General features: G+C 48.3%; 3 protein-coding genes across 3 annotated transcripts; 1 reads left to right on the top strand and 2 right to left on the bottom strand.

Moving 5' to 3' along the window:
* Window positions 1-248: 248 nt before the first annotated feature.
* Window positions 249-863, bottom strand: LOC149914651 (olfactory receptor 14J1-like). Its single transcript, XM_090126539.1, has one exon. It carries the CDS (start codon window positions 861-863, stop codon window positions 249-251), a length of 615 nt encoding a protein of 204 aa, XP_089982665.1.
* Window positions 864-8,133: 7,270 nt separating this feature from the next.
* LOC149914650 (olfactory receptor 14A16-like) lies at window positions 8,134-9,093 on the top strand. The gene has a single exon (XM_090126535.1). The coding sequence runs from the start codon at window positions 8,134-8,136 to the stop codon at window positions 9,091-9,093; it is 960 nt and encodes a 319-aa protein (XP_089982661.1).
* Window positions 9,094-14,917: 5,824 nt separating this feature from the next.
* On the bottom strand, window positions 14,918-15,850 carry LOC149914649 (olfactory receptor 14J1-like). The gene has a single exon (XM_090126476.1). It carries the CDS (start codon window positions 15,848-15,850, stop codon window positions 14,918-14,920), a length of 933 nt encoding a protein of 310 aa, XP_089982602.1.
* Between the last annotated feature and the right edge of the window lie 420 nt (window positions 15,851-16,270).

Below are 16,270 nucleotides of genomic sequence, written 5' to 3'. Positions count from 1 at the left end.
GGTGGAACATGGAGGCTGTGAGAAAGGCAGCACTGAGCCAGAGTTCCTATGGGCTCCAGGAGAAAGAGAGCACGGTGATGCCTCAGTACAAGTAGAAGGAAGCCAAACATATGTGTAGGACCATGATAACCACTAATGATAATTACACACACACACATATATATGAACAGCAAAGAAAAATGAAGTGATAAACATAAATAAATATTATAATCAGTAAGGAACATAAGTTTGTTATTGCACAGACTGAGTCACTTGTTGAGACAGATGTGAAGTTTATGCCTGCTGAAAAGTGACCAGGGCATCATTTTCCTCACCGCGTTCTTGAGCTCCTGGTTCCTCATGCTGTAAATGAGGGGGTTCACTGCTGGAGGCACCACCGAGTACAGAAATGACACCACCAGGTCCAAGGATCGGGAGGAGATGGAGGGGAGCTTCAGGTAGGCAACCATGACTGTGCTGACAAAGAGGGAGACCACGGCCAGGTGAGGGAGGCACGTGGAGAAGGCTTTGTGCTGTCCCTGCTCAGAATGCATCCTCAGCACGGCCCTGAAGATCTGCACATAGGAGAAAAGAATGAAAACAAAACACCCAGATGCTAAAGAGGCACTGATCACAAGAAGCCAAATCTCTTTGAGGTAGGAGTGTGAGCAGGAGAGCTTGAGGATGTGGGGTATTTCACAGAAGAACTGGTCCACTGCATTGCCTTGGCAGAGAGGCAGTGAAAATGTGCTGGCAGTGTGCAGCAAAGCATTGAGAACCCCAGTGCCCCAGGCAGCTGCTGCCATGGTGGCACAAGCTCTGCTGTCCATCAAGGTCCCGTAGTGCAGGGGCTTGCAGATGGCAACGTAGCGGTCATAGGACATGATGGTGAGAATTAAATACTCTGCCAATATCAGAAAGACAAACAGGAAGGTCTGGGCAACACATCCAGAGTAGGAGATGGTCCTGGTGCCCCAGAGGGCATTGGCCATGGCTTTGGGGAGAGTGGTGGAGATGCAGCCCAGGTCGAGGAGGGCGAGGTTGAGGAGGAAGAAGTACATGGGGGTGTGCAGGCGGTGGTGGCAGGCTACGGCTGTGCTGATGAGGCCGTTGCCCAGGAGGGCAGCCAGGTAGATGCCCAGCAAGAGCCAGAAGTGCAGGAGCTGCAGCTGCCGCGTGTCTGCCAACGCCAGCAGGAGGAACTCGCTGATGGAGCTGCTGTTGGGCATCTGCAGTTCCTGGGCATGGAGTCCTGTGCAGAGTGCAGAAGATAATGTCAAGATCATTCTCAGAGGCACTCCTTCTGCTATAATTTTTTTTTTTTTTCTTTCTCTCTGCACAATGTTCATTTAGCTCCATAACTTCAATTTAATTTCATGAAGTTTAGCATTCCATAAGCAGAAGACGAGTATGCAGCTTATATATTTTTCTCATTTTTTAATCTTATCCCATCTCCCTGGATATTTTCATCTCTTTCCCTGTCTTTAACCCAACTGCTTTTAAAGCACCCAGTCCCATCCTATGTGCCATTACATTTCTGTTAGAGAAAGCTGCCCGACTGCAGCTTAATTTCATTATTCATGTCTGGAGAATACGACAGTATGGTAATTTTGTTCTATCCTTCAAGAGAGGAGAGGCTGAATGCACATTGTGTGACTGTTCACAGAATGAGTGAGAATAGTGTGAATCAGGAGTCTCAGGGATGTGTTCTAAGTGAACAGCCCCATCTAGATTTCTGCCTCCAGTCCTTTCCCTTCCCCTGCCTTGTCTCTCCTCTTGCACAGTGTCCTTAGAAACATGCTGGCATGCAGTGAATCTGTGAGTACCCCGCCCCAGGCAGAAGCTGTGGCAGCTGAAGGCCCCTGCCCTGAGGGGGGAAGCCCTCATATGCAACAAGTCATTTTCATAATAAAGAAACACAGACTCTCTGCATTCTGATCTGCAATGGGAAGTCCCTGATTTAGTGATCCCTCCAGTAAAAGCAGCAGCACTGCCTGCATCCAGAGACTTACCGTGTCTATGGCTGTGAGCAGTGTTCCTTCAGTGAGCTCACAGCCTGCTCACACTCCACATAGACTGTAACTCTCCTTCCTCTCTCTTCTATCCTCATGTCACCTGCGGATCATGCCCCCAGCCCTGCTGTGCTGTGCAGAAGAGCTGCTCCTGGGCACAGCTGTCTCTCTGCAGCACTGCCCCCTTGTAGGAGCTTCCTGTGTCCCAGGAGCCTGGCCCAACTCAGCAACAGAGGATGTGATTTTTTTTTCCCCAGGTAATCTCCCTTGAGATGTCCCTGCATCTCCATGGCCAACAGCTCCTGAAAAACAACCGTGTCATGACTTTACTTTGAAATCTGCTTAGTTAACCACCAGACGTCCAGTGGACAGTGACTAATTCCAGACATATGATTAGAGAGTGTTTGCTGAAACAAAAAGGACACACTGAGAAGGTCAGGAAGGGTGGACTTCCCCTGGGCAGGGCACTGATCCAGCTGAGGTAGCGCAGGCATTTCATCGCTAGTTGGAAAGTCTGGGGCTGAAATCAGATTCTGCTCCCCACGGACCAACAGGAGTTTCAGGGATTCCTCTGGTTCAGTTCAGATGTGCACAAGGAGTTGCCTGCATGTGAGCTCCTGTTCCGAGTCCTTGGTCCTTCAGCGGGGAGTCAGTTGCCCACACACAGGCCCTGGGTGAGGACCAAGGTGCCTGGGGTGCTCCTGGATGTGTGCTAGTGCTTGGGAAGTGCGTGGGAAATCCCTGAGACAGACACCTCCTTTCCTTCCTGAGCATCAGCTGAGGGCCAGAGAGGGGATGGAGATATTCTTGGCCATCCTAAATGATATCAGACCCTTGCATTTATGGCAATTTATGGCACTTGTGTGTCTTTTTTCACTTTTCTCCATGGAGCATGCAGAGGTATGCAGCTGACTAAATGGATGAGCTCTCCAAAGAAGAGGCAGATCTTTCTCTGTTCTACATCTGCTGAATATTCTGGAGCTCAAGGCACGACAGAGCTGACACATCTGTATTGTTTAACAGAAAACACTTCAGTTTTCTATGGGCTCTCAAGCAAACGGTGTCAGAAGCAGCCACGTCATGTCATGTCATGCCAGTTCTCCAGGCTGTCCAGCACACTCACATGCAGCTGCAAATGCAGCACAGGGCCTTCAGGAAAGACATATCCAGGAGTGTCTGTGCTGCTTAGTCAACTTGACGCCCCACAGTGGATCCAATGCCTTTGTGCCATCTTCATAAAGACCATGGATGCACTGAATCCAATGACCCATCCTGAATAGGTTGTTTTCTTCTGTGCTTTTTCACTAATGAGAACACCAGCACATGCTGGGCTAGAAAGCTTTGAAGAGTTGCAGACCTGAGGTCTTGTTTGGATCTCAGGGATGTGGTGAAATGGCTTCCAAAAGAGACAAGGAAGGGCAACTGCCCTTTCAGAGAGTGCACTGAGCTCATCTTGGGGGAGGCAGAGCAGCCAGGTCAGAGTGAATGGCAATGGCAATGGCAAACAGAGGAGACCAACGGTGTCTGTTCCTGGCTTCCTGATCAGGAAGAGCAAGTGGAAGGTGCCCTTTACGTGCAGATGGGAGCCTCGTGTTGTCAGGCCCTTGTCCCATTTGGGGGCTTTTTCCACTGCAGTGTCTGCTGCAGGGACAGCAGAGCAGGGCATGCACCATCCAGAAGAACGCTGGAGAGCACAGCTGGCAGCTTCTTGACCAAGCCATAGAGGAACCAAAGAGCAGAGGTGCTCTGCTGCATCTCATACTGCCAAGGAAGGGTTGATGGGGAATGTGAATGTGAAAGAGAACCTGGTCTGCAGTGGCCATGGGATGGTGGAGTTGAGGAATCTGAAGGGAGGGCAAATGAGAAGCTCACACCTTTGGGCTTCAGGAGAGCACACCTTGGCTTCTTCAAGTGTCTGTGGTGTACAGAACAGCAGGGAAAGGCACCGAGGGAATAGGGTCAAAAAATGTCGCAACTATCTAAGCAACTTGGCTTCCAAGCAGAATATTTCCATTCCGAGGAAGAGGAAGGCAAGTTAAGATGTCAGAAATCCTGCATTATTGTGAATTGATTGTGTTGCTCTAACCCAAACACAGAAAGGAAGCGTACAGGAAATGGAAACAAGAAGTGAGCACCTGGCAGCAATGCAGAGACTTTGTCCAGTGTTCCTGAGATGAGTCTAGGAAAGTCAGAGTTCAACTGCAATTGAATGTGCCCGGGCATATCACAGACAAGAAGGGCTTGTAGAAATATGTAGTCTACAAAAGAAAGGCTAGCGAGAATGTGGGCCCACAGTAGAATGGTGTAGGGAACATGGTGAGACAGGACATGGAAAAGTCTCTGATACTCATTTCCTTCCTGACCTCACAGTTTATTAGTTTGTCTGGTCTTCTTGGAATCCTAGGAGGCAGAGACAGGTGGGAATTGTTGGTGCATGGCAGATGTGTCCTTGGTGAAAAAAGAGGTGATCAGGGAATACCTAAGCAAACAGGATTCTGAGTTGGATGAGACTGACAGGAACCACAGAATCCTTGAATGGCTTGGATCGGAAGGACCTAAAAGACCATCCAGTTTCAGCTCCCTTGCTGTGGGCAGCGCTGTCATCCAGTACATGAGGATGCTTGGGGCCCTTGACATCTTGAACTTTGCCAGGGATGGGGCATCCACCACTTCTCTGGGCTACCTGTTCCACAGCTGTTCCATGCCTCACAATCATGATCTTAGAAATGTTAAGAATTCCTTCCAAATGTTTAATGTTAGTATCTCCTGTAATCAATAACTATTCTTCCTTGTTTCAGAATTTGGAAATCTGGTAAGAAATCAAGTTCCCAGTTTTTTAATATGAAGAAGATAATGGGTGGAAGATGGAGGGAAGGCATTATCCAGAGCATTGCCTCTACAGTTCAGATCCCCAACACAAGGCAGATGAGAGCAAGACAAAGTGAGTTTGGGAAGGTTCACTCAAGGTGACTGGGGATGGAGCACTTCACATGTGAGGAGAGACTGATGGAGCTGGGCTTGTCCAGCAAGGAAAACGGAAGCCTGATGGGGATCTGTCCACACAGTGACAGAGCAGAGCTCATTAGGGGACATCCTGGGTCAATATCAGTTGCAAAGTGTTGCTTTAAATTCTTGTTTAAACTGAACCATAACTAACTAAATAAATAGACTTCATTAATGCCTGTTGTTCTCTTCCTCTTTTAGATGTCTCCAGATACCTGTCCAGTTTGCTGTACAAGTTCTGAACACCTGAAGAAGATGACAGGAAGGCACAAGGCACAGGAGGGCTCTTCAGGTTGTAATGGGCCCCAGGGGGCATTTGCTGCTGAGTCCATCACCTCCAGTGCAGAAAGAAGATTGCAAGAAGTGCTCAAGAAGACAAAGTCAGAAGGAACAGTGAAGTTTCTTGGAGTATTAATGGGCCCCACTGAGGGCCATGGACAAGCAAGCTTCCCCAGGGACTCGTTAGAGCAGATAATTGGAAGCCATGATTGCAGGCAGACCAAGGCACTGGGATGGTGGCTGTGATGCTGAGCAAAGCCTCCTTTGTCTTCTGAAGCAGAAAGGCCAAGGCCTGATCCCCAGAGCCTTGGCAGGGAGATCGTGTCCCTCGTGCTGGCTCAGGGCCCTTCCTGGGGCAGTGGGATGGAGGTTTGTCTGATGTCAAATGGAAGACCAGGGCACAGCAGCTGCCAGACTCTGCATGGGGTGCAAGGATGCCGTGAGGCCCAAGTCCCATGTGGGCAGTGTGTCTCATGCCAGGATGTGGGATGTGAGAGGGGCTCAGTCTGAACAAGCAGTCAATCACAACAGAACTTTGAACTCCCAGGCCCAAGGTGGAGGCACCATTTCCTCACTGGTAGCATTTGGTTCTGGGGATGCCGTGTTTGATGCTCACCCACATGCAGAGCTCCTGTCTGACTGCAACACCACTGTGCTCATATCAGCTGTGACAACACAGTGGAGCTGAAATCACTGAGCTTGTCTCCCCTTTCCAGCACAGTGACTCTGACATCACTGTAATAATGATCACTGCCATAACTCAGTAATTCTGACATCACTGCTCTCCACACTTTTGAGAGAACATCGTGACTGTGTTACTGAACTCCTACCCACAGTGACACCACAGTCATTCCAACCCACCGTGCTTGTATCCAGCTTGTCATGGAATCCTAAGACACAATGGGAAGGACCCATAGTGATCACCAGGTCCAATGTTTGGCTCCACACACCCGTCCTAAAAGCAGAGCATATGACTGAGTGTGTTGTCTTGTTACGGAGTTATCTGGATCAATGTGTGTCCGTGACAGAGGGCTGAAGGCTTGGCAGTACCACTGGCCAAAAAATAAAATAAAATACACAAAATAAAATAAAATAAAATAAAATAAAATAAAATAAAATAAAATAAAATATAAAAAATTTATAATAATAAATAAAGAAAAAAAATAATAATAAAAATAATAAAAAACAGCATCAATGATTGAAGAAGGAAACTTATTTTTACTAAACATGATACTGGAATGTAAGATAACACAATGTTATAAAATAAAATTGGAATTTAGGGTAATAACTCAAGTATAATGAGAGAGCAAGTGTCTGAAACCAAAAGCCTTACTTTGAACTGAAGGCGCACGGCTGGGGCGCGCAGCCACACACTGCCAGGCAGCGAGCAAGTGAGAGATCCCATGTCTTCCTCCCACGGCTTATCTTCCCCTCTGAACTCAGAGTCCCCTGGGATATGCGGTTCTTCTTCTCTTCTGAGAACCAGGTATCCAGAAAGTTGTCCGTCCACAGAACGGGAGTATTAACTCTTTAATTCCCGGTGCTTTACATGATGTTATGATGTGGAATACTGATAACAAGAATCATAAAACCATGACACCAGATGGGGCATTGGCAGCTTTGCTCGGCACACACAATCTGTTAGGACAAACAATGCTTCTGAAATCAGCTTGGCTACTGGTGGTTAATTCATCTGACTTCAAAGTACGTTTTGCAGAGATGACCCTGTTGTCTATCAGGAGCTGCCAGCCCTGCAGCCCCCAAGTCATCTCCAGGGAGAGCAGTGAGGAAGAGAAAATGACATCCTCTGCTGGGCTGGGCTGGGCTGGGCTCCTGGGACTCAGGGAGCTCCTACAAGTGGGCAGCGCTGCAGAGAGACAGCTGTGCCCAGGAGCAGCTCTTCTGCACAGCACAGCCTGCAGGTGACAGGAGGAGAGGAGAGAAAGGGCAGAGAGCTTATAGGATGTGTATGGTTTGAGCAGGTGTTGAGCTCACTGCAGGAGCACTGCTCACAGCCTTTGACAAGGTAAGTCTCACTGCAGGCTTTGACTCTGCCGCCTGCCAGGCTCAGCACTCAGCACTCAGCACTCAGCACTCAGCACTCAGCACTCAGCACTCAGCACTCAGCCTGCCCGGGGAGCTGCCCAGGGCGCTGCGGGGAGATGTGTGGGGGGAAGGAGTCCCACGGCAGGGCAGGGCAGAGGTCTTCTGCTGCCACAGCTGCTGCCTGGGGCATGGGGATAACAGCTACACTCACCACTGGGTGTTTTTTTCCAAGGGTGCTTTGCAGGAGGAGAGACAAGGCAGGGATTTTCCAACACCTGTTCTTAGGGAAGGAGAATGAGTTGGAGGCGGAATTCTGAAAGGAGATGTGAAATATGAACACATCTCTGAGAATCCTGAATTGTACCATTCACAATTTGCCCTTATATGAACATTCTCCTAAAGTGCTTTCAGCTGAAATTGCTATCGTTTTCTGCTGACATGAATAATGCTCATATCCTGAAAACAAACAGCTTTCTCTAACAGAAATTTAAGTGCGGAAAAGAGGTAGGGATGGGCACTGTGAGTGCAGACAGCATAAAGATATGAGGGATGGAAATTGATTGTAAGAGGAAATTATCTAGGAAGCTGAGATATGATTAGGAAATGAGAGGAAAGTAAGAGCTCTTTCAGCTTCTACTTCTTAAGGTACACTAAAGCTCATGCAAGGAAATTGAAGTTATGGAGTTAAATGAACATTTTTCAAAGAGAAAGAAACATTTCTATAGTATAGCAGGAGGAGAGTGTCTGCAAGTTATCTTGACTTCTGTCATTATTTTCTGCACTCTGCACAGGACTCCATGCCCGGGAACTGCAGATGCCCAACAGCAGCTCCATCAGCGAGTTCCTCCTGCTGGCGTTGGCAGACACGCGGCAGCTGCAGCTCCTGCACTTCTGGCTCTTGCTGGGCATCTACCTGGCTGCCCTCCTGGGCAACGGCCTCATCAGCACAGCCGTAGCCTGCCACCACCGCCTGCACACCCCCATGTACTTCTTCCTCCTCAACCTCGCCCTCCTCGACCTGGGCTGCATCTCCACCACTCTCCCCAAAGCCATGGCCAATGCCCTCTGGGACACCAGGCACATCTCCTATGCTGGATGTGTTGCCCAGACATTCCTGTTTGTCTTTCTGATATCGGCAGAGTATTGCATTCTCACCATCATGTCCTATGACCGCTACGTTGCCATCTGCAAGCCCCTGCACTACGGGACCTTGATGGACAGCAGAGCTTGTGCCACCATGGCAGCAGCTGCCTGGGGCACTGGGGTTCTCAATGCCTTGCTGCTCACTGCCAGCACATTTTCCCTGCCTCTCTGCCAAGGCAATGCTGTGGATCAGTTCTTCTGTGAAATTCCCCAGATCCTCAAGCTCTCCTGCTCAGATGCCTACCTCAGGGAAGTTGGGCTTATTGTGGTTGGTATCCTTGTGTTTTTTGGGTGCTTTGTATTCATTGTTGTGTCCTATGTGCAGATCTTCAGGGCTGTGCTGAGGATGCCCTCTGAGCAGGGACAGCACAAAGCCTTCTCCACGTGCCTCCCTCACCTGGCCGTGGTCTCCCTCTTTGTCAGCACAGGCATGGTTGCCTACCTGAAGCTCCCCTCCATCTCCTCCCCATCCCTGGACCTGGTGGTGTCATTTCTGTACTCGGTGTTGCCTCCAGCAGTGAACCCCCTCATCTACAGCATGAGGAACCAGGAGCTCAAGAACACAGTGAGGAAAATGATGCCCTGGTCACATTTCAGCAGGGATAAACTTCACATCTGTCTCAACAAGTGACTCAGTCTGTGCAATAACAAACTTATGTTCCTTACTGATTATAATATTTATTTATGTTTATCACTTCATTTTTCTTTGCTGTTCATATTTATGTGTGTGTGTGTAATTATCATTAGTGGTTATCATGGTCCTACACATATGTTTGGCTTCCTTCTACTTGTACTGAGGCATCACCGTGCTCTCTTTCTCCTGGAGCCCATAGGAACTCTGGCTCAGTGCTGACTTTCTCACAGCCTCCATGTTCCACCTCTGTGTCTGCAGGCAAATGAGATGCCAGCGAGCACCGTGGAGCTGATATAGGCTTGATTAGCAAATGGGATCAATGTATTAGCCGGTTGAACAATATATTACTTTAGCAGAAGGAATCAGTGTGTGCTCGTCGTAAAACTTCTGTGTTTAGCTTTGACTGGTGTGTGAACAGCCCTGTTTTTATCAATGATCCTGTTTCACAGAAGCTCTGAAATCACTTTTTTGCCTCCACCAGGTGCAAGGATTTGTTCTTGGGTTTGATATAACTGTTTGCACTTACACCGGACCAAGATAGAAAGTTGTTGATTGTGGCGAAACAAGCAATGGAAGTTTGTCAAATTGGGGGGAAAGAGCTAAAAGGTGAGCCAGGGTGCACCATGATGAAGAGGAAGATGAACTAAAGGGGAGGAAGTAGGTGCTGTGAGAAGGAGGACATGTGGTGTCAGGGGCTGTGCTGGGGGCCCATCTCTGTACCACTGCACGCATGCTGCCCCACACAGTGCCTGCACTGAGCTGCCAGGGGCTGCCTGTGGGGCGGTGGGGCCGGGCTGTCCTGCAGAGGGGAAGGCACACGGAGCCTCATGCTGCGGGGCTGGGACCCCAAAATCAGCCTGGAACTCAGCGCCCAGCTGCGCTGTGCTCACCTTGCCTGGCTCCCAGGTGCCCCCTGTGCTGCTCTGTCACTGCCCCTCTACAGGACAGGGGAGAGAACACATCTCAGCAATTCCTGGGTTGAGGCACAAAGCGTTTTATTCTTTCTTTGCTTAAAACCCAAAGACAACAAACTGTGTTAATGGCTACATATCAATGCAGGGTTTTTTGTTGTTGTTGTTTGTTTGTTTTTTTCTGCACACTTGGGATCAGCTATTGAATTCTGCGTCCCTTTCACGTTAATATATTATTTGAAACTGCACCTAACCCACAACACATGTTTCTGTTATTCTATATAATATAAATTATTTCCAACACATACATCTGCTCACTGTTAGTTAGGATTTCACATCCTCTTCTTCCTTTCCTATTTACTCTAATCCAAGTGATATGCCATGTTTCTATTTAATCTTTATTGTCTCATGTCCTGACTTTTTTTCCCTAATATTTAATAATAACTTCCCAAGTTACCCCTGTGTACAAGTTGTTATTTCTGTTCTTGTTGTCAGACCCAGTCTGTTGTGTCACTGCAGCTCTGGTAATGATTCCTTTGCTGAACTCCAGACCATTCCAATAACAGCTCTCTGGGTACTGAAGAGAAGGTTGCTAAGTTACAGAAACACACTTATCTACCAGGTGCCACTTGTAAGCAAAGAATCAATCTAATAAACAATTTCTTCGTGTGTGCTGTAAAAAGATGTGTTTTACTATAACACAGCCTTAGTCCTAGGATCTACAATGCTTTCTTTAGCTCAATATTACAAGGATCTAAATGAGAAATCAGTATTTTCCCCACAGTTCAATACATGTCCTGGTTCTTTATGGTCAGAATGATAATGTGGATGCTTTGTCAGTACATCAGTTACACAGAGTGGTACAGAAATCTCCCTGGACTTTTGGAAGTCCTTTGGCATGGTCCCACATCACTTCCTTATCTCTGTGGAGAGATGTCTGAGATGGATTTGAAGGGCAGACTGTTCGTTGGATAAGAAATTGGTTGGAAGGTCGCAGCCAAAGGACTGTGGTAAATGGCTCTCTGGGAAATCGGCTCCACCAGGTGGAGGCTGATCACAAGTTATGTCCACAGGGGTCAGCCTTGGGACCAGAGCTGTTCAACGTCTATCAGTGGCATGGATGATGAGACAGAGAGCACCCTCAGCAAGTGTGCTGATGTCACCAAGCTGTGTGGTGCAGTTGGCATGACAGAATGAAGGGGTGCCATCCAGAGGGACCTGGCCAGGCTTGAAAAGTGGGCCCAAAGAAACAGCATGAGGTTCAACAAGATCAAATGCCAGTTTTTGCACTTGTGTTGGGACAATCCCAGGCATGAGGGTTGAATTCCTAGAGAGCAGCCCTGAGGGGAAGGACTTCAAGATGGTGGATGAAAACCTTAACAGGAGCCAGCAGTGTGTGCTTGCAGCCTGAGAGGCCAACTGCACCCTGGGCTGCATCAACAGAGAGGTGGTCATCAGAGCAAGGGAGGGCACTGTCCTTCTCTACTCAGCCCTCAGAAGGCCCCATCTGGAGCATGATGTAAAGCTTTTAGAGAAGGTCCAGAGGAAAGCCACGAGGGTGATCAGAGGGCTGGAGGACCTCTCCTGGAAAGACAGGCTGAGGGAGATGGGAGAAGAAACAGCCTGGAGGAGAACACATTGCAGCCTTCCAGTACTCACCGAGAGCTCAGAAACAAGATGGAAATCAACTTTTAACATGGGCAGATATCACAAGGTACAAATGTTTTAAATTACAAGAGTTGAGATTTAGATTAGAGACTGGGAGGATCTTTTCAGAGAGAGGGTGGTGAGGTCCTGGCTGTTGAGGTGTTGTGATTTTTTTTAATGTCAGTATTCCACACCAAAACATCATGTGAAGCAGTGGGAGTTAAAGAGTTAGCGTTCTGGTTCCACTTGCTGCCTTTTATGGGCATTTTGAGCATTCTGATGGGAGGGGAGGGGCAGAATTCCCTTGAGCACATGGTATGAAGAAGAAGATAGGTGGAGATCTGGACCGCACCACAGTGGCTCTCCCTCAGGCCCCACTCAGTTTGCAGCAGAGAAGGGCATGTGCTTCCCTTGTACTATCGTGGGGACTCACACTTTGGGCACACTTTGGTTCAGTAGGATTTAGTAAATTACCATTCCTCCTCAGATCGTTGCTGTTGTGATCCATTTGTTAAACCCATCTACTAGCTCTCGGCCCTTCCACCTCTCCCAGAGTGCGTGGCCTCCCTGGGGCCTCCCTGCACCACCAGCATCACCAGAAAAGTCCCAGGTCTGGTTCGCTCCTCTGATTACTACCCATTCTTGATAGTTCAGGTAAGCAGTGATGAAATTGTTCAGGGAAGCCTGCGACCTATGCAAACGGATTTCAGGGGTTAGGGCGAATGGCTGAGAGAGTGGCTTCACAAGTGGTATTTTTCTCTCTCCTTCTTCTGGGGTGGTGAGGGATGCAGAGCAGTCTAGGAAATGGCAGGCTTTGAATAAGTGGCAGAAAGGTTGGTGCCACCACAGAACTATGGGTTCTTTGCCCATGGGGAGGACGGAAGAGAAAACTGGATGTGAATTGAGAGCAAATCTAAAGAAATGTGTGTGTAAAAACCAGAGTGAAGTATGGGTAAAGCACGTAGAGAAGTGTGAATAAAGCTGGACTAAAGTGTGAATAAACTTGAAGTGTGAGAAAGACCAGGAGCAAAGTGTGGGTAGACCAGGAGTAGAGCGTGAGTACACCCGGAGCAGGGTGTCAGTAAAAATCGGAGAAAAGTTTGAGTAAACCCAGAGTGAAGTGTGAGTAAACTTGAAGAAATGTTTCAGTAAACGCTGAGGAAAGTGTGAGTAAAACACACACACACACAAAATGTGAATAAACCCAGAGTAATGTGTGAGAGAACTTGGAGTAAAGAGTGAGGTGGGCATTTCAAGGATCCCTGCATTACATTTGTGATACTGTTGTGTGGGGAGGTGCAGCAGAAGTCACCTTCACAAAAGGAGAGCAAATAATCCAAATTCTTCTGCAAGCTGGTTTTGCTATTAAGCGAGGCAAAGTGAATGGACCTGCCCAGGAGATTCAGTTCCTAGGTATAAAGTGGCAAGATGGGCGTCATCACATTCCAGCAGATGTGACCAACAACATCACTGCTATGTCTCCACCCACTAGCAAGAGAGAGACACAGTCTTTTCTGGGTGTAGTGGGCTTTTGGAGACTGCATGTTCCAAACTATAGCCTTATTGTGCACTTCCTTCATCAGGTGACGCGGATGAAAAATGACTTCACATTTCAAAAGCAGCAGGCTTTTGAACAGATTAAAGAGGACATAGCCCGTGCCATGGCCCTAGGGCCAGTATGGCTGGGACAGGATGTAAAGAACATCCTGTACACTGCTGCTGGAGAGAAAGGTCCCACTTGGAGTTTGTGGTAAAGATCCTCAGGAGAGACCCGAGGATGATGCCTGGGATTTTGGAGGCGAGTATCAAGATGGTCCAAAGAGTGCTACACTGCAACTGAGAAGGAGATCTTAGCTGCATATGAGGGGATTCGGGCTGCTTCTGAAGTGGTCGGTACTGAAACACAGCTCCTCTGGCACCTCGACTGCCAGTGCTGAACTGGATGTTTAAACGAAAGGTTCCCTCCACCCATCATGCAACTGATGCCACTTGGAGTAAGTGGGTTGCACTGATTACACAACGAGCGCGGATGGGGAACCTCAGCTGATTTGCAACCCCTGGTTGGATAACAGTGAAACTGACACTCAGTGTCCAGACACAGGCATCAGTTTAATGTGAATCTGTGCACTACAGTTATCTGTAAGGTACTGGCACTTCTACACTTATTTCCATGTGCAGCTACACCTTGTGATGTTATAAGAAACCAAAGTAAGCCTTGTGTTACTTGACAACTTTGTGAGAGGAAAAGAAAGAAAAGGGAGTGACAGAGTTGGGGGTGGGGGGGGTGGGGGGGGGAAGACAGAGAAAGAGATCACAGGTCCTGGTTCCAGCTTTGATGCAGCAGAGAGAGGTGGGGGGTCCTTGACTTGTAAGCGTGCTTGTCCCATAGTTTTGAAGCAGGAAAGTCTCCAAACAGGACCTCAAGGATCTCTCTGGTGTCCTTCTGTGGCTCCTAGGTTTACAGGTGTGCCATCCAGGGCTGTGAGTGAGGTGGCAATAAACAAGTCCATCAAAAACAAGTTTGCAGTCACAGCTTCCTACAGAATGATGAGAACATTTTGGGCAGAGCAAGGCTGTCTCATTTTTCACAGGATTCCCTCCTCCCCAAGTGTCCAGCCTTCAGTCTGTTGACATGGCAATGCTCTTCCAAGCTGTTAAAACAACTCCAGGCACACCGCAGGCAAAGTGTCCTTTTTTTGTTGGTCTGCTACGTAATGCAGGACCTGAGGGCTGACACAAGTGCAAGGAGAAAGGAGAACAGCGTGCAAAGGTGGTGCAAGGAGAGCAGCACTGAAAAGTGCACGTCCTGCTGCTGCCCATGGCCGTGGCTCCAGGGAAGCAGCAGCACAACTCCAAGGCAGCAGAGAGGGAGCGCCCAGCGGGCGGTGAGGGGCAGCCCCACAGACACCAGGGCTGCTGCAACGTGTGGCATTGGGCTCTTGGTTCCTGCAGCCCTCTGTGTGCAGGGCTGCTCTCTGAGATACAGATGATAGTCTAATTTTTATTTTTATTATTATTTTTTTTAATCTACTCAAACAGCCAAGTGCATGAAGAATAGTAAAGATTTCAGGAGTAAGAAAAAAAAAAATGCACATGGGAAATATAAATTAATAATATTATTTATGTGGAGTAAAAACTATTGCAAGAATTATAACAATTAACAGCAAAAAAAAAAAAAAAGAAAAAAAAAAGAAATATTACATGATGCCATTCCCAGCTTTTCTTGAGTTTGTGGTAATCATGTGAAGATGATGAAGATATAATTAATGCTGAAAAAACATACATAGAAATAGTTTCTTGAGGACAGCCTTGAGCTCCCGGTTCCTCATGCTGTAGATGAGGGGGTTGACTACAGGAGGTACCACTGTGTATAACAGTGCCAGCACCAGGTCCAGAAATGGGGAAGAAAGTGATGGGGGTTTCAGGTAGGCGAATGTGGCAGTGCTGACAAAGAGGGAGACCACGGCCAGGTGAGGGAGGCACGTGGAGAAGGCTTTGTGCCGTCCCTGCTCAGAGGGCATCCTCAGCACGGCCCTGAAGATCTGCACATAGGAGAAAAGAATGAAAGCAAAGCACCCAGATGCTAAAGATATACTAAGAAGCAGAAGTGAATTTTCTTTGAGGTAGGAACGTGAGCAGGAGAGCTTGAAGATTTGGGGGATTTCACAGAAGAACTGATTGATGGCATTGCCTTGGCAGAGAGGCAGGGAAAATGTATTGGCAGTGTGCAGCAAAGCATTGAGAACCCCAGAGCCCCAGGCAGCTGCTGCCATGGTGGCACAAGCTCTGCTGTCCATCAAGGTCCCGTAGTGCAGGGGCTTGCAGATGGCAACGTAGCGGTCATAGGACATGATGGTGAGAATGAAATACTCTGCCGATATCAGAAAGACAAACAGGAAGGTCTGGGCAACACATCCAGCGTAGGAGATGTGCCTGGTGCCCCAGAGGGCATTGGCCATGGCTTTGGGGAGAGTGGTGGAGATGCAGCCCAGGTCGAGGAGGGCGAGGTTGAGGAGGAAGAAGTACATGGGGGTGTGCAGGCGGTGGTGGCAGGCTACGGCTGTGCTGATGAGGCCGTTGCCCAGGAGGGCAGCCAGGTAGATGCCCAGCAAGAGCCAGAAGTGCAGGAGCTGCAGCTGCCGCGTGTCTGCCAACGCCAGCAGGAGGAACTCGCTGATGGAGCTGCTGTTGGGCATCTGCTGCCTCAAGGCACAGTCACCTGTTTGAGGAGGGAAAAAAGGGAAAATGTTACTCCAGATTTCTCCAAGCAAACCGTACTCAGTGACTTCTGAAACCTCCTACACTGCCTCCGTCCTTTCTGCAAGACCTCTCAACTCTGGCTGCTGCTGGCTGACGGTGCCACAGAGTACAAGGAACTCTGCTGCAGGCTGTGGATGAGTCAGCTCTGTTCTACAGCAATAAAACAATTGAAAAATAGAGTAATCTCAGATTAAAAACCTGAGGTATCAAGGAGCTTTCCACAAATTTCTCAAAACTGGACAGCAGAGCTCTGTCAATATATTTTCTTCAGTTGCCCCAGCATTTATGAAAAGTGTTTTTAAGGTAGAAATCCTTGATCACTGTGAGACACTTCAGGTGTCAGTGTCACTTTTGAT

Source organism: Phasianus colchicus, chromosome 29 (assembly GCF_987193195.1).
Source record: "Phasianus colchicus chromosome 29, bPhaCol1.hap1.1, whole genome shotgun sequence".
Classification (NCBI taxonomy): domain Eukaryota; kingdom Metazoa; phylum Chordata; class Aves; order Galliformes; family Phasianidae; genus Phasianus; species Phasianus colchicus.
This window is presented reverse-complemented; position numbering and strand designations above follow the sequence as displayed.

Excerpts from the sequence above, each read along its gene's own strand:
- LOC149914651 (XM_090126539.1), bottom strand. The coding sequence starts at position 863 with ATGTCCTATGACCGCTACGTTGCCATCTGCAAGCCCCTGCACTACGGG.
- LOC149914649 (XM_090126476.1), bottom strand. The coding sequence starts at position 15,850 with ATGCCCAACAGCAGCTCCATCAGCGAGTTCCTCCTGCTGGCGTTGGCA.
- LOC149914650 (XM_090126535.1), top strand. The coding sequence starts at position 8,134 with ATGCCCAACAGCAGCTCCATCAGCGAGTTCCTCCTGCTGGCGTTGGCA.